The sequence below is a fragment of the Hypanus sabinus genome, chromosome 16 (genome assembly GCF_030144855.1).
Source record: "Hypanus sabinus isolate sHypSab1 chromosome 16, sHypSab1.hap1, whole genome shotgun sequence".
Taxonomy (NCBI): Eukaryota; Metazoa; Chordata; class Chondrichthyes; order Myliobatiformes; family Dasyatidae; genus Hypanus; species Hypanus sabinus.
Window position 1 is genome coordinate 5085188 of NC_082721.1, and position 25515 is coordinate 5110702.

Sequence of the window (25515 nt, forward strand, 5' to 3'; positions counted from 1 at the left end):
GTTTTCGCCAGGAAGCGAATGATAGTCTCGGCGGCCCGCGACCCGTCCTGTTCCTCTGTAACCCAGAGCAGGGGAATGGTGAGCGTTGGCAGAGACCCATTCAGTTGGACTTTTTACAGTTTCCGCACTCTAACCAGAGTCGTTATTCATTTCGCTCGTTCCGTTTCAAAAATATTTGAACTTTATGCTCTGGAGTTAGGAGAGGGAATTGCGTCCGCGGATTTCTCCGCATTGCCAGCGCAGGGCAATATTTCACTAGGAACGCAGCAAAATGCACCTCGTCCACCACCCCCACCCTCAAGCACCCCTCCCTCCTGAAGGAATGTTCGTTGTATAATTTTGCCCACGGATTTTTTAGGTTTTTTAAATAATTTTTGAACGCACCGCTCGAGAGTGAAGGATTTGCATTGTGGAGTCGCCCTGTGCAGTGTCTGTCAGACTGAGGGAGGGGGGAAGCTAGTCTCCCCCTTTAAATCGCGGCTCTTAAAGCGGCGCGAACTTTCCGCCGAGCCCAGTGGCGCTGGGTGGCCGAGAGCGGACAGCCGGTTCCCGTGCAGAGACACTGACAGACAGAGAGGGGTTGGGTTTGGCCGAGTTCTCCGCGGGGATGCGGCGTAGCGGCGGCGACGGGGCGGACAGTTGCCCCGGCTCACCGTTTTGACACATGAAGCCGCCCTGCGAAGCCGCTTGCTCCGGTCACTGTCCCTCGGGCCCGCGGCCGGACTCGCCCCCGTGTGCGGAGCTGGGATCCTGTCACTGAGGCGAGATGTCACCGTGAACCCGCTCTCTCCATCCCGCCCTACCACCGTAACTTTTGGTTTTTGGATGATCGCAGACTTGGATTGCAGGCCGTCATGATGTTCTCTCCGCTCTGCCTGACCCAGGTAACCCGGCCGCTGGCTTCGCTATTGATAACTGATCGCCCCCTTCCCTCTCCATCTCTCTTTCCCAACCCATCCCAATCCCACCCCCACCCCATCCCCATCCCAATCCTATCCCAACCCCAACCCAACGCCGTCTTCATTGCGGTGTCTCGTCCCCGGAACGCGGTAACTGTTGAAAATGGCGGGAGAGAGTCAGCTGCGTGTCCATCATCCAGCTCCTAGCCCAATATCCCATCCTCCCTCCTCCCAACCCCCAAACCCCTTTCCTCCTCCTAACCCCAATATCCCACCCCCCAACCCCAATACCCCTTCCCAACCCCAATATCCCACCTTCCATCCTCTCACCCCAATACCCTCCTCCACCCAACCCCAATATCCCATCCTACCTCCTCCCAACCCCCAAACCCGTTTCCTCCTCCTAGCCCAATATCCCAACCCCCAACCCCTTTCCTCCTCCTAACCCCAATATCCCACCCCCCAACCCCAATACCCCTTCCCAACCCCAAAGTCCCACCTTCCATCCTCTCACCCCAATACCCCTTTCCTCCACCCAACTCCAATATCCCATCCTACTTCCTCCCAACCCCCAACCCCCTTTCCTCCTCCCAACCCCAATATTCCAACCTCCTTCCTCTCAACCCCAATACTCCTTCCCACCCTTCTTCCTTCCAACCCAATACCCCTTCTCAACCCCAATATCCCATCCTCCTTCTTTCCAACCCCAATACTCCTTTCCTCTTCCCAATCCCAATATCCCACCCTCTATCCGCTCACCCCAATACCCCTACCTCCTCTCAACCTAATACCCCTTTCCTCTTCCCAACCCCAATATCCCACCCTCCATCCTCAGCCCAATACCACTACCTCCTCCCAACCCCAATACTCCATCCGTCCTCCTCCTAACCCCAATATTCCACCTGTCTTCCTCACCCTATTGTCCCCTCCTCTCTCACCCCATCCCAACCTCCCTCCTCCCATCCCAATACCCCATCCTCTTCTCACCCCAATATCCCACTCACCCTCCTCTCACACCAATATGCCTTCTTCCCTCCCTCCTCACTCCCCAATACCCCACCCCCTCACACCCCAATATCCCTCCCCCTCACTGCCCAATATCCCTCCCTCCTCAAAACCCCAATGCCCTTCCTTCCTCCCAAACATGATAATCCACCTTCCTCCCCTCCCCCTTTTCCATCCTCCCTTGCTCACCCACCTCTTTCTGTTGCTCTTTAACATACAGCCTTTCCCCTTCTCCACAGACCTCTCTTCCCCATCTATTTCCCCTCTTCTCCTTGTTCCCATCACCACTTCACCTCTTGCCTCCTCTCTCCTTCCTAATCCCACTAATGCCCCCTTTCTGCATCTCTCCCCTTTTCGCTGCCTCATGCCTCTTCTCTACTCTCTCTGTCTCCCGCCATGAACGTGTTAGCCCTCCAGGCCTTTTCCATCCCCCCACCACTTACTCTCCATCGTCTTCTTTTACCCCTCCTCCTCTCCCCTCCCTACTCTTCCATTCTCTCTTCTCATGCTCCTTCAACCTCTCTCTTCCCCTCTCTCCTCCTTCCATTCCTCCTCCCTCTCTTACACCCTCTTCCTCCCTCCCCACCCTCCCCTCTTGACACCATCCTCTCTTTTACATTCTCTCCTCTCTCTCTCTGATGCCTTCTCCCCTATTTCTCCCTCAAAACTTACCCTTCACCCCGACCAGCAGTGATTGCAAAGAGAGTAGTAAGCCCACCTTGGTGATTTTTTTTTCAAAAAACTTCTTCCCTGTTCTTCCCGCCTCTCCACATTTGGCTCCTTCATGCTTTGTAGAACTCTTCCAGCTGTTATTGTGAAATTTAAAAAAAATGTTTCTGTGGCCATTTGAAACTGGAACAGTTTTCCTGTTGTGGGCAATGTTTCTTTTTAACCCTTAGTAATTTCTCCTGTTTTATTTATTGGAAGCAATACATTTATTTGTTTATTTCTTGAGCTTTTAAAGAAATGAATCCCCCAAATTATAGTACAAATATTCTAAATAGTGGTAAAGTGAGAGGACTTGGAGCAGGGTTTGCTTGTTGGATAAAGCAACGCAGAACTTTTCAGCAGATTTAGGATCTCAACTGCTGAACACCTTGTGTGTCCTCTTGAAAATTCTGCTAGTTAAAAGATGTTTATTGCCAGTAGAATTCATTTGCTGTCATTTGAAACTCATCATTTAATCATATGTATTTTCTCCAATGTTGTTACTGTATATATTTAATATTTTTGTCATGCTTCAGTAATTCTGATGTAAGTTTCTCAGAACTTTTTAGTTTCTCCAGAAGTTTACACTTCTAATCTGGTTCTATATTTAAGTTTCGTACCTGATTAGGAAGGGTTCTGTGGTCGCAAACTAGTTGATTAACAGAGACTAGTTACTGACCTATAATCTGGTAAGGTAATTTTGATTACTCTTTCCAGAAATGTCATGCACCGTATTTTTGAAGGGTTTTCTTTGTAAAAATAATGCAATGAGAAACTTTGTAAATCCAGTCGCCTCTTTCCTTAGTTAAGCTGACTTGCACTTCAGCTGCATGAAAGCTGAATCATAGATTACTAAAGCGAAAATTCAGTAGCAGCTGGAATATTAAATACAGGATAAAAGGTGATGATATACTAGTGGTGTACATTTATAATTTGTCTGCACGTTTTTGTAAGAATTGAGAATATGAACCCTATTTTGAAGAGGGAGAGCGGCTTGCAGTAATCTGAAAGCAGTTCAAGTGTAGCTAATCACGCCAGACAGTCTATATCGGATAACAAAGCTGCATTATTGTCCAATTAATTATTTAAATAGTTTCATGGTCTAGATGCATTATAAACATTTTTTTAATAATAACAGACAAAAGGGAACTTCCTAGGTCTGACAAGTAAACACTTAATATGCATTTTAAGAAAAAATGAAAGTGAAAGGGAATTAATGTATTCATTACAATCCAAAACCTGAAGGCTTTTTTGCTAGTATATTTTATTTATTTATTCCATTGTCCCTGGTTTTGTTCCTTGTGTTTTCTTTATCGCTTCCCATTTTAATTAAGTTGCCTTCTAAAAGTCTTGCTCCTGTTGACTTCCCTTGCCTTTTATTTCACTGTTCTCTTCTTTGTTCTCTCAATTCATTCTTTCACTTGTTCTTCTCTGCCAAAACACAATGTTTTAAAATTCCTGCTAGTTTCCAACCCTCAACAAAGTAAAAATACAAATACAGGTAATTGCAATATTCAACTTCCAGGAGAAAATCTGTTCTGGTAAATCAGTTAAGTTCGAGAAATTGACTAAAATGAAATAGATAATTATATTAATCTAATCATCATATAAGAGTACGTTCATTAGAGAAACTCTTTACATTTCATCTGTACTATTACTTGCAGTCAGAATGAAAAAAAGGGAAACGGTGTGAAACAGTGGAGTTAAATCCCGTGGCTTGTGGGAGACTCTACTCTATAATTTCTAATGGCTTGCAGTGGGTGTTAGCATGAAAAGTACTATTCACTTGTGACCTCAGTTTCAAACCTATGCCAGTTTATGAGGAAAGAATTAAAATGTGATTTTAGTATTTATTGATGTTTTCTTTCTGAAGAATCAGTCGGGCCTTGTCAGAAGCCCAGCAAATACAAGGCTTTTTGAATGTTACCTTGTTACTTTTTTTAATGACAAAGAAGCAAAGAATGGGAACATTGTCTGGCTACAGTTATCTGTCAGGTTTGTACTGTAGAATGGTAGTGAAGTATGAGGTGACATTCAGTTGCAGTACTGTAATAGGAGATTGGAATCAGAGTCAGATTTACTATCATTGGTATATGCCATGAAATTTGTTGTTTTCCAGCTGCAGGACAGTACAATCCACGATCTACAAACTGAAAATTACAAAAAACTGATCTAGTGTGTGTGTGCGTGTGCGTGTGCGCGCGTGTGTGTGTGTGTGTGTGTGTGTGTGTGTGTGTGTGTGTGTGTGTGTATATATATATATATATATATAGATATTCAGATATTTTTATAGATATATTTAAATGAGTAGTATAAAAAGAAATCAAAAAAATATAGAGAGAGTGTGTATAGTGTGCATTAATTGATTGTCTGTTGAGAAACCTGGTGGTGGTGCAGAAGAAGCTGTTCCTAAAATGTTGATTGTGTGTGTCTTTAGGCTCCTGTACCTCTTTGCTGATGGCAGCAATGAGAAGAGGGCATGTCCTGGATGATGGGGATCCTTAATAATAGACGCCACCTTTTTGTGGCATTATCTTTTGAAGATGTCCTTGATGCTGGGTGGGCCAGTGCCCATATGATGTCTTATTGGAGATATTAGTTACTGTGTGAATTCCTGTAAAGGACAACAAATTTATTTTACAATTTTTAAAATAATGGAATGAGTTTAAGGTAAGCTCAGGTACGCAGTATTAAAACCTATATGTAGCTTGTATATATGAAGTGGTGGTGTGGGTAGTCACTGTGAAATGACTATGGGCTAGTTTTCACACAGCAATGGTGGTATAGACCTGAAGTGCACAGCATATATGAGTGAAGGGGTCTGGAGGGGGAGAGAAGGAAGAAGGTCACAGAATCCGTGTGCATTTAACTGTTCGGATTTATTTTCCATTCTATAGTTATTGACGGGGCAGCTTCCTGGAGTATGGAAAATTTGAATCCACTGCTTTATCAAAAGGTACACTGTTAGGGTATGCCAGTAGCTCTCAAGTCCGAGCAGGAAGGTCACTCTGAGTCGGACAAAGGCAGTCATCTCTAAGATGACAGCTTTTATTTACTTGAGGCAAATTTCTTTGATAGAATCAGTTTTCTCACTTGCGCGTACTTGCAACGTATCGGGGTTTCCATTCACTAAAGGCTCTAGAGATTTAATTGAGAATTGGACGTGCCAGATTCGGAGTCAGAATCAGATTTATTATCACTGACATAGGTCGTGGAATCTGTTTATTTTGTGGCAGCAGAACAGTGCAGACATAAAATATGCTATAAATTACAAACATGTATAATAAGAAATATAAAATATTTTGGAATTGCTATATATACATATATATGAATTATTTATATATACTGAAATATTTGTCTCTTCAAACAAATATACATTTTAAAAATATAAAATATAGAAATAAAAATATATAATTTTTATATTTAAAGAGGGCGAACATTGTGATGCTCCAAAAACTTTGAGGGTCAGTGTGCAGGCTTTTATACCTCCTTTCTGACGGTAGTAATGAGAAGAGGGCATGTCCTGGGTGATGGGTTTCCTTAATGATGGATGCCACTTTTCGAGGCATCACCTTTTGAAGATGTCCTCGATGCTGGGGAGGCTAGTGCCTGTGATGTAGCTGGCTGAGTTTACAACTTTCTGCAGCTGTATCGGATCACAGCTTCCAGAAATCAGCTTGCTAGATGTAGTTCCAGTCAATGTAGCTGTTGGTGGATCCGGGCCCACAACCCAAGCCTGCCACTGGGCCTGTACCATTGCTCCATTGTGAAAAAAACCTTGTCACAAACACAAGAGATTCTGTAGATACTAAATCCAAAGTAACACACACAAAATGCGGGAGGATCTTGGCAGGTGAGGCAGCATCTATGAAATGAGTAAACAGTCGACATTTTGGGCTGAGACCTTACATCAGGACTGGAAAGGAAGGGGGAAGAAGCAGAATAAGAAGTTGCAGGAAAATTCAGATAGGAATAATAAAAAGAATATTTCTCTGTGGTAAGTTGCTGCAAACACAAAGCAGTTTAGATTTTTACAATGTTTTGACAGAGGAGGTTTGGTCTGGGTCTTTGGGCACTGGTTCAGGAACAGGTTCAGGCATAGTGTTGATTAGACTGGAGTTTTAATTTGCACCATTATATCTAACCTGCTGATGCTCAATGCTGAGATCAAATAAAAGAGAATTCTTGTTCCTCTGCAAATTCTTATTGAATTTAAAGAAAAATTATACTTGGTTAATTGCATATTGCATTAGAAAGGCCTTCACAATTAATGGTATGTTATGTATTAATAGTCTCACAGATTAAAATTGCTTATCATTGACTGATCTAATGTTCACTGACTGAAATGCCCTTTCAGCTGCTGTTTGCAGTCTGTTGACTGTATGAGCATCAGGGAGAATTCCACACCTCTACTGCACAGAGTTTCAGCTGACAGAGGGTTGTAAACTCAGCCAGCTGTATCATGGGCACTGGTCTCCCACCATCGAGGACATCTTCAGTAGCTGGTGCCTCAAAAAGGCAGCATCCATTATTAAGGACATGCCCTCCTCTCATTACTATCAAGGAGGAGGTACAAGAGCCCGAAGACAAACACTCAATGTTTTAGGAATAGTTTCTGCCCCCCCCCCCACCTCGCCATCAGATTTCTGAATGGTCCAAGAACCCATGGACTCTACCTCACTATTTTGCCCACTTTTTGTACTATATATGATCTTTTAATATTTATTTTTTTAATTTAATGTATTTTATGTCACAAAACCACAATTTTCATGATAAATATGAGTAATAGCAAACTTGAAACTGATTCAGAATATTTGGAGGATATGGGTTGTTTTCTCTGGAATGGCAGAGTCTGAGGGGAGATCTGACTGAAATTTGTAAGTTTATGAGAGGAGTAGATAGAATAGACAAACTATCTACTTTTCCCCCAGAGCTGAAATGTCTAATACCAGGGCGCATGTACTTAAGGTGAGGGGGTAACTTCATGGGAGATGTAAGGAGCAAGTTTTTACACAGACGGTGGTGGGTGCATGGAATGCACTGCCTGTGGTGGTGGTAGACGCAGAAACAGCAGAGACTTTTAACAGATGTGTAGATAGGCACGTGAATGTGAGAAAAATGGAAGGATATGGACATTGCATAGGCAGAAGTGATTAGTTTAGTTGGCTGTTTACTAATTACTAATTTAATTGGTGTGGCACCATGTTGTAGGCCGAATATTGTTTCCTGTGCTCTGCTGTTCTGTGTTTTATAACAGCTTTCATTTGACTATGTGGATGCCTTATTGGGCCCAAGGTGTGCCATGTGTCCTCGTTCAGATTGCATTAGAAATGGGCGGCAGCATATTAACTGGAATGGGTTCAATGCTACTTTAGCATGGGAGTCTGGGCTCAGCCATTCTGGGCCTAGGCTTCTGGTTCCCTCACTTCTCCCCTCTTCGCCTAGGTCTGCTTGCAGGTGGCGCATCTTTGAGCTCCATGTCCAATGAGCCCACAGTCTACTGCTTCCATTTGAAGTGCATCTGATGCCAAATTTAACACAAACCCTGAGCCATTTACTTTCCCCTTTCTCTTAATTTTCTCAGCCATTTTCATCTTGACTTTAGTTTTACATTTATCCATCTAAATTTATTTGTGTATTGTTGCTAACCCGTAGAGAACATCCAGAGAGCGCTACGGTAGCGAGTGGGTAGAATGATGCTATTACAGCTCGGGCCATTCTGGAGTTCAAAATTAAATTCTGGTGCCATCTATAAGCAGTCTGTACACCTACCCCATGGGATGTTTGGGTATTTTCTGGGTGCTCTGGCTTCTGGCTCCCACAGTCCAAAGGTGTACCGGTTAGTGGGTTAGTTAATTGGTCATTGTAAATTGTCAATTGTCCTGTGATTAGGCTAGGGTTAAATGGGTGGGTATCTGGCAGGGTGGCTTGTTGGGCTGGAAGGGCCTGTTCTGTGCTGTATCTCTAAATAAATAAATTTAGAACATAGAACGTATAGAACATGGAACAGTACAGCACAGTACTGAGCCTTTGGCCCATGATGTTGTGTTGACCTTTTAACCTACTCAAGTTTAATCTTTTATTATTTTTTCCATCAACAACCTTCTGACCTCCACTGTAGAGCTGACAGTCATTTTAATAGACAGAAAGCTATCATTGAATATCAGTATTTCAGATGTGTGAGGGGCATCCCATTGCAACCTAGAAGCAGGGATGGGGGAAATATGGAGAGGATATTTTCATTAGCAACAGAGTCGAGGATCTGAGGGTACAGCCTCAGATTAGAGAGACATCCCCGTAGAACAGATGAGGAAGAATTTCTTCAGGCAGAGGGCGGTGAATCTGTGAAATTCTTTGCCACAGGTGGCTGTGTAGGCCACTTAATTGGGTATATTTGGGGCATGATAGCTTCTTGATCAGTCAAAGGACTAACACTTACAGAGAGAAGGCAGGTGAATAGGGATGGAACACTCAGCCAGGATTGAATGGTGGAGCTGACTCAATGGGAGGAATGGTCTAATTCTGTTGCTATTTCTTATGGATTTTTTGGGTATATTATTGTAAATGAAGCCCACAGTGGTTGATGGCACAACCTGAGTGAGGAGCAGCTGAGGCTAGAGTTGGGTGTCAGAGAGAGGGATGCTTATGTTAGAGTTGGGTGTCAGAGAGAGGAATGCTGAGGTTAGAGTTGGGTGTCAGTGAGAGTGGGATGTTGACATTAGAGTGGGGTGTCAGAGAGAGAGGAATGTTGAGGTTAGATTTGGGTGTCAGAGAGAGTGGGATGCTGATGATAGAGTTTGGTGTCAGTGAGTGGGATGCTGAGGTTAGAATTGGGTGTCAGAGAGAGTGGGATGTTGAGATTAGAGTTGGGTGTCAGAGAGAGGGATGCTTATGTTAGAGTTGGTTGTCAGAGAGAGGAGTGCTGAGGTTAGAGTTGGGTGTCAGAGTGGGATGCTGAGATTAGAGTTGGGTGTCAGAGAGAGAGGAATGTTGAGGTTAGATTTGGGTGTCAGAGAGAGTGGGATGTTGAGATTAGAGTTGGGTGTCAGAGAGAGGGATGTTGACGTTAGAGTTGGGTGTCAGAGAGAGAGGGATGTTGAGGTTAGAGTTAGGTGTCAGAGAGAGTGGGATGCTGATGATAGAGTTGGGTGTCAGAGAGAGGGATGCTGAGGTCAGAGTTGGGTGTGAGAGAGAGGGATGTTGAGGTTAGAGATGGGTGTCAGAGAGAGAGGGATGTTGAGGTTAGAGTTGGGTGTCAGACAGAGTGGGATGTTGAGATTAGAGTTGGGTGTCAGAGAGAGGGATGCTGAGATTAGAGTTGGGTGTCAGAGTGGGATGCTGAGATTAGAGTTGGGTGTCAGAGTGGGATGCTGAGATTAGAGTTGGGTGTCAGAGAGTGGGATGCTGAGATTAGAGTTGGGTGTCAGAGTGGGATGCTGAGATTAGAGTTGGGTGTCAGAGAGAGGGATGCTGATGTTAGAATTGGGTGTCAGAGAGAGTGGGATGTTGAGGTTAGAGTTGGGTGTCAGAGAGAGAGGGATGTTGAGGTTAGAGTTGGGTGTCAGAGAGAGTGGGATGCTGAGGTTAGAGTTGGGTGTCAGTGAGTGGGATGCTGAGGTTAGAGTTGGGTGTCAAAGAGAGTGGGATGCTGATGTTAGAATTGGGTGTCAGAGAGAGTGGGATGTTGACGTTAGAGTGGGGTGTCAGAGAGAGAGGGATGTTGAGGTTAGGGTTGGGTGTCAGAGAGAGGGATGCTGAGGTCAGAGTTGGGTGTCAGAGAGAGAGATGCTGAGGTCAGAGTTGGGTGTCAGAGAGAGGGATGCTGACGTTAGAGTTGGGTGTCAGAGAGAGGGATGCTGAGATTAGAGTTGGGTGTCAGAGAGATGTTGAGGTTAGAGTTGGGTGTCAGAGAGAGTGGGATGCTGAGGTTAGAGTTGGGTGTCAGAGAGAGGGATGCTGAGGTCAGAGTTGGGTGTCAGAGAGAGGAATGCTGAGGTCAGAGTTGGGTGTCAGAGAGAGAAATGCTGACGTTAGAGTTGGGTGTCAGAGAGAGGGATGCTGAGATTAGAGTTGGGTGTCAGAGAGAGGGATGCTGAGATTAGAGTTCGGTGTCAGAGAGAGGGATGCTGAGATTAGAGTTCGGTGTCAGAGAGAGGGATGTTGAGATTAGAGTTGGGTGTCAGAGAGAGGGATGCTGAGTTCAGAGTTGGGTGTCAGAGAGAGGGATGTTGAGGTTAGAGTTGGGTGTCAGAGAGAGGGATGCTGAGTTCAGAGTTGGGTGTCAGAGAGAGGGATCCTGAGGTCAGAGTTGGGTGTCAGAGAGAGGAATGCTGAGGTCAGAGTTGGGTGTCAGAGAGTGGGATGCTGAGTTTAGAGTTGGGTGTCAGAGAGAGGGATGCTGAGGTCAGAGTTGTGTGTCAGAGAGAGGAATGCTGAGGTCAGAGTTGGGTGTCAGAGAGAGGAATGCTGAGGTCAGAGTTGGGTGTCTGAGATATGGCTTCTGTCTCAGAGGGCACATGACCAGGGTTCAGTTCTGACTTGGGCACCTTCTGTATGGAGTTTACACTTTCTGCTTGTGTTGTGTGCCTACTATCTGTTTTCTGCTAAACGTATGTGGATAGATTAATTGGCTTCAGTAAATTGCCCATTAGAAAAGGTTAATAGCATAAAGAATCAGAATCAGGTTTATATGTCGTAAAATCTGCTGTTTTGTTTAAGGGATGCAGTACAAACTGAACAAATAAGCAGATGAGGCTCATCACCCATGGTTGGCAGCTTAGCTAGGTGAAGGAAAACTCTGATCTCAAACCTCCTCCACCTTGTGGCTATATCCACTCATGTGGAGGGCTTCAGGAGTAAAACCCAAGGAAACATCCAGAGCTGGGATCCCTAAGGCAGTCCTATGTTGAGTTTAACGCTGACTGGCAACTCCTGTGTTGTCGTTGTTGCTAACTGTATCAGTCTCTGCCGTTCCTTTGGATTCAACAGCCTTGTAGAGAGGTGGTGCCTGATGTATGGGCAACAGCTTGTTCTCCAGATAGTACTGCATATCTATCGTCAACCCCGACCATTGGAAGGCTACCACCATAATTCTTTCATTTGTTATGTGCCATGTGATCATAGTCATTCCATGACTATGATTATTCTTGGCAAATTTTAACTGGTTCGACACAACATTGTCAGCTGAAGCCTGTTCCTGTGTTGTACAATTCTCTGTTTTAGAACAGCTTTCATTTAACTATGTGGTTACTTCATTCAGCAAAAAAAAAGTGTTTTTCCATTGCCGCCTTCTGTACAGTGTCTTTACAAGATGGGTGACCCAGCCACTATCTTTTTGTCTGCCTGGTGTCAGTGGTCACATAACCAGGACTTGTGACACTGGAACTTGCACCTCCATAGTACAATATATAAAATTACTATGAATTACAATAAGAATATATTTTTGAAAATTGCAAAAAGAGAGCAAAATAGTAAGGTAGTGTTCATAGGTCCATGAAACATTCAGAAATGATGGTGGAGGAGAAGAAGCTATCTCTAAATGTTGCGTGTGTGTCTTCAGGTTCCTGTACATCCTCTCTGATGGCAGCAAAGAGAAGAGGGCGTGTCCTGGATGGTGAGGGTTCTTAATGGTGGATTAATGGATTGAGGGGATTGCCATTTGAAGATGTACTTTAATGGTGGGGTGGCTAGTGCTCATGATGGAGCTGCCTGAGTTTACAATGCTCTGCAGATTTTTTCTGACCCAGTGCATTGGTAATGCAACTGCACAGTGATGCCATCAGCCAGAATGCTCTGTAAGGTATATCAAAGGGCAGTTGTGAGAGGAAATAATTTGCAAGGGTACAGGAAATGTAAAAATGCAATTGCTCACCAGCCCCTCGCATGGATCTAATGTGCTAACATTCTGTTGTGTCATTCTGTAGAGTCATAGAACTCTACAGCTTTGAAACAGGCCATTCAGCCCATCTAATCCACCCTGAGCTGTTTTTCTGACTAGTCCCTTCGACTTGCATCCGGCCCATAGCCCTCGATACCCCTCCCACCCATGTACCTATCAAAATTTTTCTTAAATGTTGAAATCAAACCTACATCCACCACTTTTGCTGGGTGCTCATTCTACACTCTCACCACCCTCTGAATCAGGGTTTCCCAACTCTTTTTACACCATGGACTCCCAACATTGACCGAGGGGTCTGTGGACCGTGCCCTAAGTTAAGAAGTTCACCCTCATGTCCCCCTTAAACATTTCACCTTTAACTCTTAACACAATCTCAGTGAAAATGATACAAGTATAAAGAAAGAAATGTGAACTTAAACCTTTTTTATGATTCACTTTCTGCTTTGTAAACAAAGTTATTTTAAAGTCTTCAGAAGAGCTTGTACCCATTGGAGAAATGGACAGATGTATGGCAGTGAAATCTTAACACGGGTGTAAAGTGATTCGTTTGGGTTGGAAAAATCGCAAAGGGCAAAATAAGACTGAATGGAATGGTTTTGAAAGGACTGGGATACTGGGAAACCTGGGCTGGTTATCCCTACATCATTGATGGCAATTTGTTGAAAAGAGATTTTAACAAGAGGGGTTCCCAGCCTGGGGTCCGCGGACTCTTTGGTCAATGGTTGGCGTCCATGGCGTTAAAAAAAGTTTGGGATCCCCTATTTTAACAACAGGGGTCCCTACCTTTATTAGCAGTATAGAGTGCTGGTAAAATTGGGACTTGTAGGTGATGTTTAGATAAGCACCTGAATGTGAGAGAAATTGAAAGATATGGACATTGAGAAAGCAGAAGTGATTAGTTTAAAACACAAAAGATTCTGCAGATACGAGAAATCCAGAGCAACACACACAAAAGTCTGGGGAACTCAGCAGATCAAGCAGTATCCATGGAAATTAACAAACAGTTGATGTTTTGGTCTGAGGCTCTTCTTCAGTTTAGTTGGCCATTTGGTAACTAATTTAATTGGCTTGGTACAGCATTGTGGGCTGAATGGCCTGTTCCCATGCTGTAAGGTTCTTTGTTCTGTGTTGAATTGTGTTAACCACAGAAGTAATGGGAAGATTTTTCTTTCATGTAGTGGATTGGTTTGGTCAGAAAAATGTTGTCTGAGGCTGTGGGACAACGGGACTGGATGGGACTTTTTGAAACGGAAGAAGGTAAATGTTTAAGAGAGCATTGATTTTTTTTGTTTCAGAATAATAAGTAGCAGACTTGATCAGCAAACTCTGCTAAAGAGCTGTCACAAGCTTGGTGCAGTGAGTGTGCTGTGTTATTCCATGCAAGCAGTTAACTTGTGGATTATAGTTTTAAGATGAAAATGGCTTACATTCAACATCAGGGTGCTATTTCTGCTGTTAAACTAGTAGAGTTTTGTAGCAGTGGGAAGGTTTGAAGCTCTGCTTTCTCTGTCTGCACCCCCTGGCGTTTTTACTGAATTTGGCAGAGCCCATTCTTAGTGGGTTGCTTTTGGGAAAGTTGTCAAGGTTTGCAGTACTCAATCTGTGTTAACTTTTCAGGCTCTGTCAGGCTAAACCAACGATTCTTTAAATCCGCAGATGAGGGGTACTTTGTTCTCGGAATCAGAATTAGATTTCTTATCACTGGCATATGTCACAAAGTTTGATTAAGGGTTTCAGCCCAAAACGTCATTATTACCTCCTCCCATAGATGCTGTCTGGCCTGCTGAATTCTGCCAGCATTTTGTGTTTTTTTGTCACAAAATTTGTTGTTTTGTGACAGCAGTACATAATAATAAAAAACTATAAAACACAGTAAGAAATATATTACAAAAATAAATTAAATAAGTAGTGCAAAAATGAGCAAAAAGAAAAGAAAAAAAGTGAGGTAGTGTCCATGGGTTCATTGTCCATTCAGAAATCTGATGTTGGAGGGGAAGAAGCTGTTCCTCCTTGATGGTAGCAGAGAGAAGAGGGCATGATCTGGCTGATGGGGGCTTTAATAATGGATGCCGCCTTTTTGAGGCATTGCCTTTTGAAGATACTCTTGATGCTGGGGAGGCCAGTGCCTTTGGTGGAACTGGGTGAGTTTACAACTTTCTACAGCTTTTTCTGATCCTGTGCGGTGGCCCCTCCATATCGCACGGTGGTGCCACCAGTTAGAAGGCTCTTCATGGTGCATCTGTAGAAATTTGCAAGAGAGTGAGAGAGAGAGCTAATGAAGTTAAGTTTCAATAAGTATGGAGACAGGGAACAACTTTTCTCCTTATCATGAATCAGTGTAATGGACTACCAGCGAACGTGGTTAGAGGATTTGGAATTGTAATTGGATGTCTTTGATACTTCACGGGCTATGATTATTAAAAACTCTAACGCACAGGAGCCTCAGGTCCCACACCACCAGGTTCAAAAACAGTTATTACCCTCCAACTATCAGCCTCCTGAATTAAACTAGAGTGGCTAATATCACTCTCCTCAACTCAGAACCAACTCGACAACCTATGGACTCACTGTCAAGGGCTCCACAACTCAATATTTTTTTATATACAGTACACGATTTGTTTCCTTTTGTGCATTGGTTGTTTGTCAACTATAGAAACTCATTTTTTCATAAATTCTTGTATTTCTTTATTTTCCTTTAAATGCCTGTAAGAAAAGGAGGCGCCCATTACTGTTACGTATCACTAAATAAAATAAATCTCAAGGCAGTATATACATATTTTGATAATAAATTTACATTGCTTTGAACTTTGAACACACAGAGGGAGCACAGCAGTTTAACAGTAAAGTGGAAATGGATAAATATCATGAAGTTTTTCTTGGCTTCCCTACAACACTGTATTTTATGTGGTTTCCCCCCTTTTTATAACCAGTGAGTAGGACCATGTTTTGTGAGACTGCACCAGGTCTCTTAAAGCACAAAATACAATGGATCCTGGTTAAATAGGCCATCAGTTAATCAGGGTGGCAATTTATTTCTGGCAACTTTTAAAGAACAAAAAAATCTAATCAATAAAATTGCTGGAATTCACTTTGTTTATTTGGGACACCAGGACTTTTAATTGGGACGCACTTTTGTGGCTATTAGACATGACACCATACTTAGAACAGTTTTTAAATAGCAGAGGTTGCATGAACTTCTGTTCCAAATCCAGTGATTTTTGTCACTGATAGTTGGTGAGAAATAAGCAGTAGGATAATTGAGGACTGTTTTGCACACTTTTGGTTTCAAGCATTCAGACTTGGAGGTGCCAGAAATGGCCATGAGTGAAAATGAGACAATTTCACTACTTCAACAAGTTGGGAACTACAAAGAATTCAAAGGCATCAGCAATCATCTTGAACGTTACAATGAAAATGAAGAGTTGGAGGACGCAATGAAAATTGTTGAAAGCATTGTATGAAGGTCTGCATGAGGTGTCAGCACTGATTTTGTTCATTGTGTACATAGGATGAATTCCCCTGTTGATAACTTTTAGGAACTAACACAAAGTTTTATAGTACAGGTGTCTCCCCCCCCCCCCCACCCCACCTTTTACAAAGGTAGAGCATTCCTATGAAACCTTTCTTAAGCCGAAATGGCATAAAGCAAAGAACCATTAATTTATATGGGAAAAATTTTCGTAAAACCTAAAATCCTCTTTGTAATGCGAAAACAGGTTACTAATGTAGGTCTTTTGTAAAATCAAAGTGGCATAAAGTGAACATTCGTAAAGCAGAGGACACCTGTATTGTAGTACTATTGATAGTGTTCTAATTTGTTCTGTATTTCACTTAAATACACAGTTTGTCTTACTTATACATTTTTAACTATTTCCATGAAATGCCAGCTGATTGGGGCAGCCGCTTAATTGGGCCAAAATGTACTTGTCCCAATGTGTCCCATTTAACTGAAATTCACTCTTTGTACCAGTCTACCGGAGTGTGGCTGCTGACACATACAAACAGCTACTTGGAGCCCCAGGTGAGCGCTGAGTGTCAGGTGGGGTCCAAAGGTGAGTGAGCTGCCCTGGAACTGACTCAATAACCTTCGGCAGAGTTGCTACGCTCCCCTGGACACCCCTTGCATGACTGTTTTAGTGAATGGGTTTTAATTTATTACCCTGGGGCTTTGGTGATGATTCCAATTTGAGAAGTTGCCGTGTTTTTCTCTAGATTGCATCAGGTTGTTGATATTAATATTCTGCTTACTAGCCAATTGCCGGGAACTCTAAATATACAATGGACAAATCAATACAAAAATCAATGCAAACCTCCTTTGGAGTCAGCATATTAAATGATATGCAATGTTTTGATGTAAATATATAATAGCAAATAAGTCCTTTTGGTACCAAACAGACCAGTATTGTATTTCAGAATGTTAGATTATTTATTTGGAAAGCAGAAACTTTTTAACCAGTCAGCATCAGCAAGACCAATGAGCTGATTGTGGACTTAAGGAAGGGAGAGCCAAAGAAATAAACAACAGTCTCATCAAGGGATCAGCGGTGGAAAGGGTGAGCTGCTTCAAATTCCTGGTTGTCAACATCTCTAAAGATCTATCCTGGGCCCTATATATTTATGCAATTATGAAGAAGGAACTCTAGAGGCTGTATCTCTTTGGGAGTTTGAGGAGATTTGGTGTGTTAGCCAAGACTCTAGCAATTTTCTACTGGTTGCATCACCATCTGATATGGAGACTCCAATGCACGGAATCGCATGGGCCGCAGAATACTGTAAACTCAGCCAACTCCATAATGGTTATTGGCCTCCCCACCATTGAGGACATCTTCAAAAGGCAATGCTTCAAGAGGATGGCATCCGTCATTAAGGGCCTTCACCACCTAGGACATGCCCACGTCTAATTACTACCATCAGGAAGGAGGCACAAGAGCCTGAAGACACACACTCAATGTTTTAGGAACAACCTCTTCCCCTCTGCCATCAGATTTCTGGATGGACAATGAACTGATGAACACTGTCACTATTTTGCTCTCTTTTAAAACTAGTATTTGAATACTTCTTAATGTTACTTATGTAATTTTATATGTATTGCACTGTATTCTTCAATTTTTTTTGTGTGTGTTTCTGAAGACCTAATTACACTTGCCAAGGACATAGGATATAGGTGCGAAGGTCAAACTTAGAGGGAGAAAGGACCACCACTGAACTGGTTCACTAATCTTTAAAGATTAGCTTTATTTGCCACTTATACACTGAATCATTGATGCATGCAGTGAAATGTGTTATTTGTGTCATTGTTTGCGATGTGCTGGGGGCAGTCAACGGGTGACACCACTCGCCAGGCGCCACTATAGCATGCCCACAACGCGCAACCCTAACCTTACTTTGGAGTATGGGAGGAGACTGGAGTACCTGCAGGAAACCCACACGGTCAAAGGGATAATAATGGCAGGATGCATGAAGATGAGATTGTGGATTACAGGAGCTACAGGCTATGCATTACCTTCCACCAGAGGAAGGAATCAAGCTAGTAAAGAGATTGGAATCATGCCACATGAGACTTCAGGAAGATGAGCAGGATAGTGTGGCGTTATTTTATGATTTGATCTATCATTCCAGGTGGTTAATCATTAGCTGTATTAATGAGACATCATTTGTGGGACCACAGCTCGGAAGAACAGTGAGATCTCATTGTAGACCATCAAGTGTCCTCACCTGCTGCTTGACTGTCTGGTACAGGAATTACCAGGCATTTGCCTGCAACACCCTACAAAGGATTGCAAGGACTGCTGAGGGGATCAGCAGGGCTTCTCTTCCACCCATCCGAGATATTTATCAGCAGCGTTGCACACACAGGGACCTTAGCATTGCCAATGATTCCTCCTGTCCATCCAAGAATCTGCTTGACTTCCTACCAACAGGCAGGAGGACAAGCACTGTTAGGATGAGAAACAGCTTCTTCCCCCAGGCCGTGAGACGACCGAACTCCCTGCCACCACCCAGGGCTCATCGGGAATGAAGCACCAGTAGCGTCATACTGTGTACTTTTTAATGAGTCACAAATACACTTTATTACTTGTTAAACATAAAAGATTCTACTGATGCTGGAAATAGAGAGCAACATATACAAATATGTTGTGTATACATAAACAACATATACAAATAGAGAGCAACATATGCTGGAGACCTCAGCAGGTCAGGCTATGAATATGGAAATGAAAAAACAGTCAACATTTTGGGCTGAGACCCTTCATCGAGACTGGAAAGGAAAGGGGAAGATGCCAGAATAAAAAGATGGGTGTGGGGAAGGTGATAGATGAAGCCAGGTGAGAGGGAAAGGTAAAGGACTCGAGAAGAAGGAATTTGATCATGGAGGCAAACGGACCAGGGGAGAAAGGGAAGGAGGAGGGGCGCCAGAGGGAGGTGATCGGCAGGTGAGGAGAGGAGGGAAGAGGCCAGAGTAAGGAGCAGAAGAGGAGGGAAGGGAAAGGGGAAAAATTACTGGAAGGAGAAATTGATATTCATGCCATCAGGTTGGCATGAACCAGGTTATTTATGGTAATATTTATGTGTTTATATGGTAACACTTCTTTATGTGGTAATATTACTTTATGTGTTGTGTTGCGTGTGAATAATATTTACTGTGTCATTCACCTTGGTCTGGAGGAAATTGTTTATTGTCATTCAACCATATACGTGCATCATATTATTTACTATATGCTGTTTTGTATAACGTGGTCTTTTCATGACCATGACTATTCTCGGCAAATTATTCTACAGGAGTGATTTGCTGTTGCCTTCTTCTGGCCAGTGCCTTTGCAAGATGGGTGACCCCAGCCATTATCAATGCTCTTTGGAGATTGTCTGGCTGGCGTGAGTGGTCACATAGCCAAGACTTATGATCTGCACCAGTTGCTCATACGACCATCAACCACCTACTCCCATGGCTTTACATGACCCTGATCGGGGGCACTAAACAGGTACTACACCTTGTCCAAGGGTGATCTGCAGGCTAGCGGAGGGAAAGAGTGCCTTACACCCCTTTGGTAGAGACGTATCTTTACCCTGCCGCCCATAATATACATGTGTATGGCTGGATGACAGTAAACTGAGCTTGAACTTGATCTGAAAGTGAGATATCTACGGAGCAATATACTATTTGGTTTATAATCGTATTACTGAATTCACTTGCTTTTGACCTGAAGCTCAGAAAAATTGACTGATCATTTCTGCAAATGGTTTAGTTAGAGGTTTTTCAGTGTTGTGTTCTTGTGAGCACAGTTGGAGAAAGTTAGTTGCTGTCAAGTATTTAAAAAAAAACACGGCCATCAAGTTGTTAATCTGTTTTCTGCTCTCTGGCCAAATTTACTCTCAGTAGGAATAACGCATGGGGTGAGTGATGAAAGCGGTGTATGGCAACTTTCTGTCCAGTGTGATGGGTGCAAATCCACACTCGGTGGCCGCTTTATTAGGTACACCTGTTCATTAATGCAAATATCTAATTAGCCAATCATGTGGCAACAACTCAATGCATAAAAGCATGCAACATGGTCAAGAGGTTCAGTTGTTGTTCACACCAAATATCAGTATGGGGAAGAAATGTGATCTAAGTGACTTTGACCATGGAATGGTTGTTAGCGTCAGATGGGGTGGTTTAAGTATCTCCGAAACTGTTGACCTCTTGGGATTGTCAGGCACAACAGTCTCTGGAGTTTATAGAGAGTGGTGTGAAAAACAAAAAGAAACATCCAGCGGGCAGCAGTTCTATGAGCAAAAAAGCCTTGTTAATGAGATTGGATGTTGCTGAGTTCCTCCAGCACTTTGTGTGTGTGTTGCTTGGATTTCCGGCATGAAAAACATGAACATACACCTGTGACACTTGATTAGATACATGAGGAACGTGGTTGCCACTGAGTGCATAAACTAATAATAAGTGTGCACCATGCACCACCTCTGATTTAAATAAATTATCTTACTTGGTTCATAAGTTATTGGTCTCTGCAGCAACAGAAATATCAGTAATATGAAAATGGCTGGAATTTAAAAAGTGTTATTTCTACTGCGACTTTTTTTTTTTGGTGTTTTAATGCAAGCCAGGTATAAATCCAATGCAGCACAGAAAACTAAATATTTGATTTTTCGAAGTTCTAATGGGAGTCTGTGCAGACTTCTGAGCAGTTGGGCAATTTTACACCATTAAGTATTATTTTCTCTTTATTACTTCACTTCCTGAATGTGGTATGAAAATGAATGAGAATATACTACATACCTCAAAAACTGTACAAATCCTTTTACAAATATGCACTCTGGTGGGATTTTTCTCTGAAATATACTTCTGGGGAGGCTAGATTTGTCACTCTAGCCATGTTCTGATCTTGTTCATAGCATTTTATGCTTCTTTTGAAAAAACTTTTGGCCTCCTTTAGTAGATCCACTTCCCCAAGTCTATGACTGTATTTCCTGAGAAAAATATTTCCTCTTACTCACTTTTATCCTGAATTCCTGTGAATTTTTACTTTTTTTAGGAGTCCGAACCAAAAACATTTGTTGGACAATTTCTGATTGTACAAATGAGCAATGGTAATGCCAGCAGAATTCACTGTGTCCTTTAGATCTACTGAAATATGCCCAAATGTTTCACTGAGAAGCCAAGAAATTGTGAGGTGATTCAAGGCTTTGTTGAAGAAATGGTTTTATTATATTTTTTTCTTGCAGTGTCTGGGAGAGAGATGGTAAGAGAGAATGGGAAGGAAGAGGGAGAGAGGGAGGTGGGGTAGAGGGTGAGACAGGAGGGAGGGTGGGAGAGAGGAAAGAGAAAAAAGGGGGAACAAGAGAGAAGAAGGTGGAGAGGGAAGCCGGAGATATAAGGGGGAGGGGGAAGAGAAGGAGGTGAAGGAGAGAGAAGAAAGAAAGATAAAAGGAGAGGGGGAGGGCAAGAGAGAGATGGAATAGAAAGTGGGAGAGTGAGGGTGAGGTAGAGGAGGAAACAGTAGGGAGAGAGAGAGGAGAAGGAAAGAGATATGGAGGCAAATAGAAAGGGTTGGGGGAGATGGAAGGGGAGGGGAGAGAGATGGCAGTGAGGGAGAGAGAATGGAGTGGGGGGAAAGAGGTAGAGCATGAGAGAGGCAAGCAAGGAGGAATGGGAGATGAGGTGGGGAAAGGGAGAGAGAGGATTGCTTTTTTGTACTCTGTGTTGTCTGCTGACCATCGTTGCTGTGCTGTGTGGTGGCTTGTGGCCACTCCCATCACAACCATGGGAGTATTAGTTGTTGGTTGTTCAAGCAAGCAATGCATTTCACTGGATGTTTTCATGTACATGTGATAAATAATCTTTTACCTTGAATCCCAAATCTTGACAAATTTAACTTTTAATGATTTATATCCTTATGGCCAAGAAAGGAAATGAGGGGTTAAAAGGATTGAATCCAGCTTGCTACTGGACTGGAATCTATCCTTACTGTTATTAGTGAAAGCCAAGGGCAAGGCTTGTGCCGTTTGCTACATATAGAAAACGATTAATATATCCATTAAATGCTGATTTGTTATTATATTAAACATGAAAGCACTCCCTGCAGCACATTTCTTTCCTTCCCTCTTGGAAATGCAAGCTTGATCATGTGAGTCTGTCATCTCACACTCAAAGTTTAAGCCTGAACTTCAGTCTTGTACTTACATGAACATCTCAATACATTAATAACTCTCCAAATGTTACCTTGTCAGTTCAGGTAATTAATAATTCTTATAATTTAGAGATACAGGACAATAAATAGGCCCTTCAGACCCGAAGAGCCCACATGGCCCAATCACGCCAAATAACCCACCAACTGGTAGGGCTATGCACTGTGGGAAGAAACCAGAGATTCCGGAGGAAATCCACACATTCACGAGGAGAATGTACAGACTCATTACAGACAATGGTGGGAATTGAACCCCAGTCCCTGGTACTTTAAAGCGTTGTGCTAATAACTATGCTACCTACCACTTCACATCAACAGGTGGACATGTATGTGCATGGCATGACTTAATTTACACTTTAAGCATCTAATCCCTAGGATTCCTTAACATGCTTCTTTAACAACAGACTATGGAAAAATATTACAGTCATCTTTGTGACATTGACAAAGGTGGCAGCTGGATCCCAGCCGCTGTGGGTGATCAATATTTTGATGGCACTAGTGTGGGACAGGTATTGGTCTGTACACGAGGGACCAATCTGTTCTTCAAATAGTATCACCTGCAGCTGAGAAATCAGAATCAAAATTAAGTTTATTATCACTGACTTATGTTGTGAAATTTGTTCTTTTGTGGCAGCAGTACAGTGCAAGACATAAAAGACACACACACACACACACACACAAGAGGTTAATCAGGGCAGACGCTTATTTGGAGCAACTCTTAAAGAACAAAACTAATCGCAAAAACAGCTGGTGTTCTCTTCATTTATTTGGGACACTATGCTGCATAATTGGGGCAGAAGTGCGTTGCCGAACAGCTTCTAACTAGCGTCAGTCATGTACACATCCTGTGGCTGTTAGTCACTACAGTGCGCTGGACACAAACAGTTTTTAAGTAGCGTCACTTGCATGTTTGTGTTCAAAAAGCAGTGACTTTTGTCACGGATAGTTTGTGAGAAATAAGCAGTAAGACTATTCTGAACTGTTTGCTCACTGCGGTTTCAAGCATCCAGACTTGAAGATGCTAGAAATGGCTAGGAGTGAAAATCAAATGATTATCACTGCTTCAGCAAGTTAGGAACTATGAAGAACTTGAAGGTATCGACAACCTTCATGAAAGTTACAATGAAAATGAAGATTTGGAGAATGCAATTGTCAGAAGCATTGTATGAAAGCAGTCCATTATCTTCACCAGGTGTCTCACTTACAGTCATCACCGCGGCATACACTGAATGAAACCCTCTGGCAATAACTATCAGGAGCTAATACCCATTGTTATAGAATGTGTTCGTTTTAGTAGTATTTTAAGTTTTCTGTATTTCATTTAAATACATAATTGTTACTCAGTGAAATGGTAGTTTTAAACTTTTTATGTTATATGGTACATTATACCCATATGTCTTTTTGTAGCTTTTAACTGTTTCCATAAACTTTTGGGTAATTGGGGCAGCTGGATAATTATACATATAGAATATAGTGCAAAACATATTGTATATTTGTATGTGTGCGTGGTATATTGTGTATATATATATGTGTGTGTGTGTCTGGTTTTCTTTTCATTTGTCAACTGGATGAAAAGAAAAAGGAAGCCTATGGGTTGGGTACAAGGGAAAGGGGTAAACTAATCATGGAGTAGATTAAAAGGTTAGTATGATGTTGTGGGCTGAATGGCCTGTACTATACTGTTCTACATTCTGTGTTCTAAATGTTAGACAATGATACCAGGTAATTTGGTGAATAAGGACAGGACATAACAGATTTTATCCTTACCTTCATAATTTATCGCATGTTAGGTGTGTTTTACACCCTGGTTCAGAGAAACATTTTGTTTCTTTATACATTATATGGTTATATACATTATATATAGTAAAATGACAATAAGCTTGAATTGACTTGGAACTCATTTGGGACATTTCCTTGGGAGTCATAAACAAAATCATTATCTTCAAGTTCAAGTTCAGCTTTATTGTCATCTGACTGTACATGTATATAACCAAACAAAACAACGTTCTTCCAGACCACAGTGCACCCATGATACATATATTACTCACAGCACATTAAATAAAATAAATAAGTTAATAAAATATAATTCAAAATGCACGTAGTGCACAGCACAGGTAAACAGCTGGCTGTCCTAGTGATGAGACCTTGTTCGTGGCAGGGTATGCATTAGTCTCACGGCCTGAGGCAAGAAGCTGTTTCCCAGTTTGGCCGTCCAAGTCCCGATGCTCCTGTACCTCTTTCCTGAAGGTAGTGGCTCAGAGAGATTGGGGATGGGTGGTAGGGATCCTCAACAATACTCAGGGCCTTTCATCTGCAATGCTGCTGATGAAGTATCACAAATAGGTGGAAGGAGACCCTGGTGAAACTCTTAGCAATTTTTACTATCTCTTTAGGGTCTGGTTCTGTGGAGGATTATCCCTACCACTCAATCATTGGGTTCTTGAACCAAATCCACTCAAATTCATTTCATCACTGAACTGTTCTCACAACCTAATTGACTCACTTTCAATGAGTCTTCATCTCATTTTCTCAATGCTTATTGTTTATTTATTTATTATTATTATTTTTCCTTTTTGTATTTGCGCAATTTGTTGTCTTTTGCACACTGATTGTACGCTCAATTGGTGTGGTTATTATTTTATTATGGATTTATTGTAAATGCCCAGAAGAAAATGAATCTCAGCGTTGTATATTGTGACATATATGAACTTAGATAATAAGAAACATGCACAAAATGCTGGAGGAACTCAGCAGACCAGGCAGCATCTATGGAAAAGAATATACAGTCGACATTTCAGGCTGAGACCCTTCGTCAGGACTGGAGAAAAAAGATGAGAAGTCAGAGTAAGAAGATGGGTTGAGGGGAGGAAGAAACGCAAGGTAGTAGGTGATAGGTGAAACTGGAGGAAGGTGGTGGGCAGGTGAGGAGAAAAGGTGAGAGAGGAAATAGGAATGGTGGCGGGAGCATTACCAGTAGATCAAGAAATTGATGTTCCTGCCATCAGGTTGGAGGCTACCCAGACACAATATAAGCTGTTGCTCCTCCAGCCTGAATGTGGCCTCATTGCAGCAGCAGAGGAGGCCGTGAACTGACATGTCATGGGAAGTGGAATTAAAATGGGTGGCTACTGGGAGATCCCACTTTTTCTGGCAGATGGAGCATAGATGCTTGGCCAAGTGCTCTCCCAATCTACATTGGGTCTCACTGATATACAGGAGGCCATACTGGGAGCACCGGATACAGATGACCTCAATAGACTCACAGGTGAAGTGTCGCCTCACCTGGAAGGACTGTTTGGGGCCTTGAATGGTAGTGAGGGAGAAGGTG

The 25515-nt window shown here is 42.6% G+C and overlaps 1 protein-coding gene across 10 annotated transcripts in view; it reads left to right on the plus strand.

Moving 5' to 3' along the window:
- Positions 1 to 25515, plus strand: part of LOC132405962 (nuclear factor 1 C-type-like) — a 474435-nt gene that overhangs the window by 1717 nt on the left and 447203 nt on the right. For 3 of the 10 annotated variants that reach the window (XM_059991010.1, XM_059991008.1, XM_059991007.1), the window contains exon 1: positions 393 to 884. The exons of 1 other annotated variant lie outside the window; for it this stretch is intronic. In XM_059991010.1, the coding sequence (XP_059846993.1) occupies positions 855 to 884 (30 nt within the window). In that variant the 5' untranslated portion in view covers positions 393 to 854. Of the gene's footprint in view, positions 1 to 385; positions 885 to 25515 lie in introns of those variants that run through there. 6 more of the 10 variants (XM_059991013.1, XM_059991014.1, XM_059991011.1 and 3 more) reach the window with 4 other exon arrangements.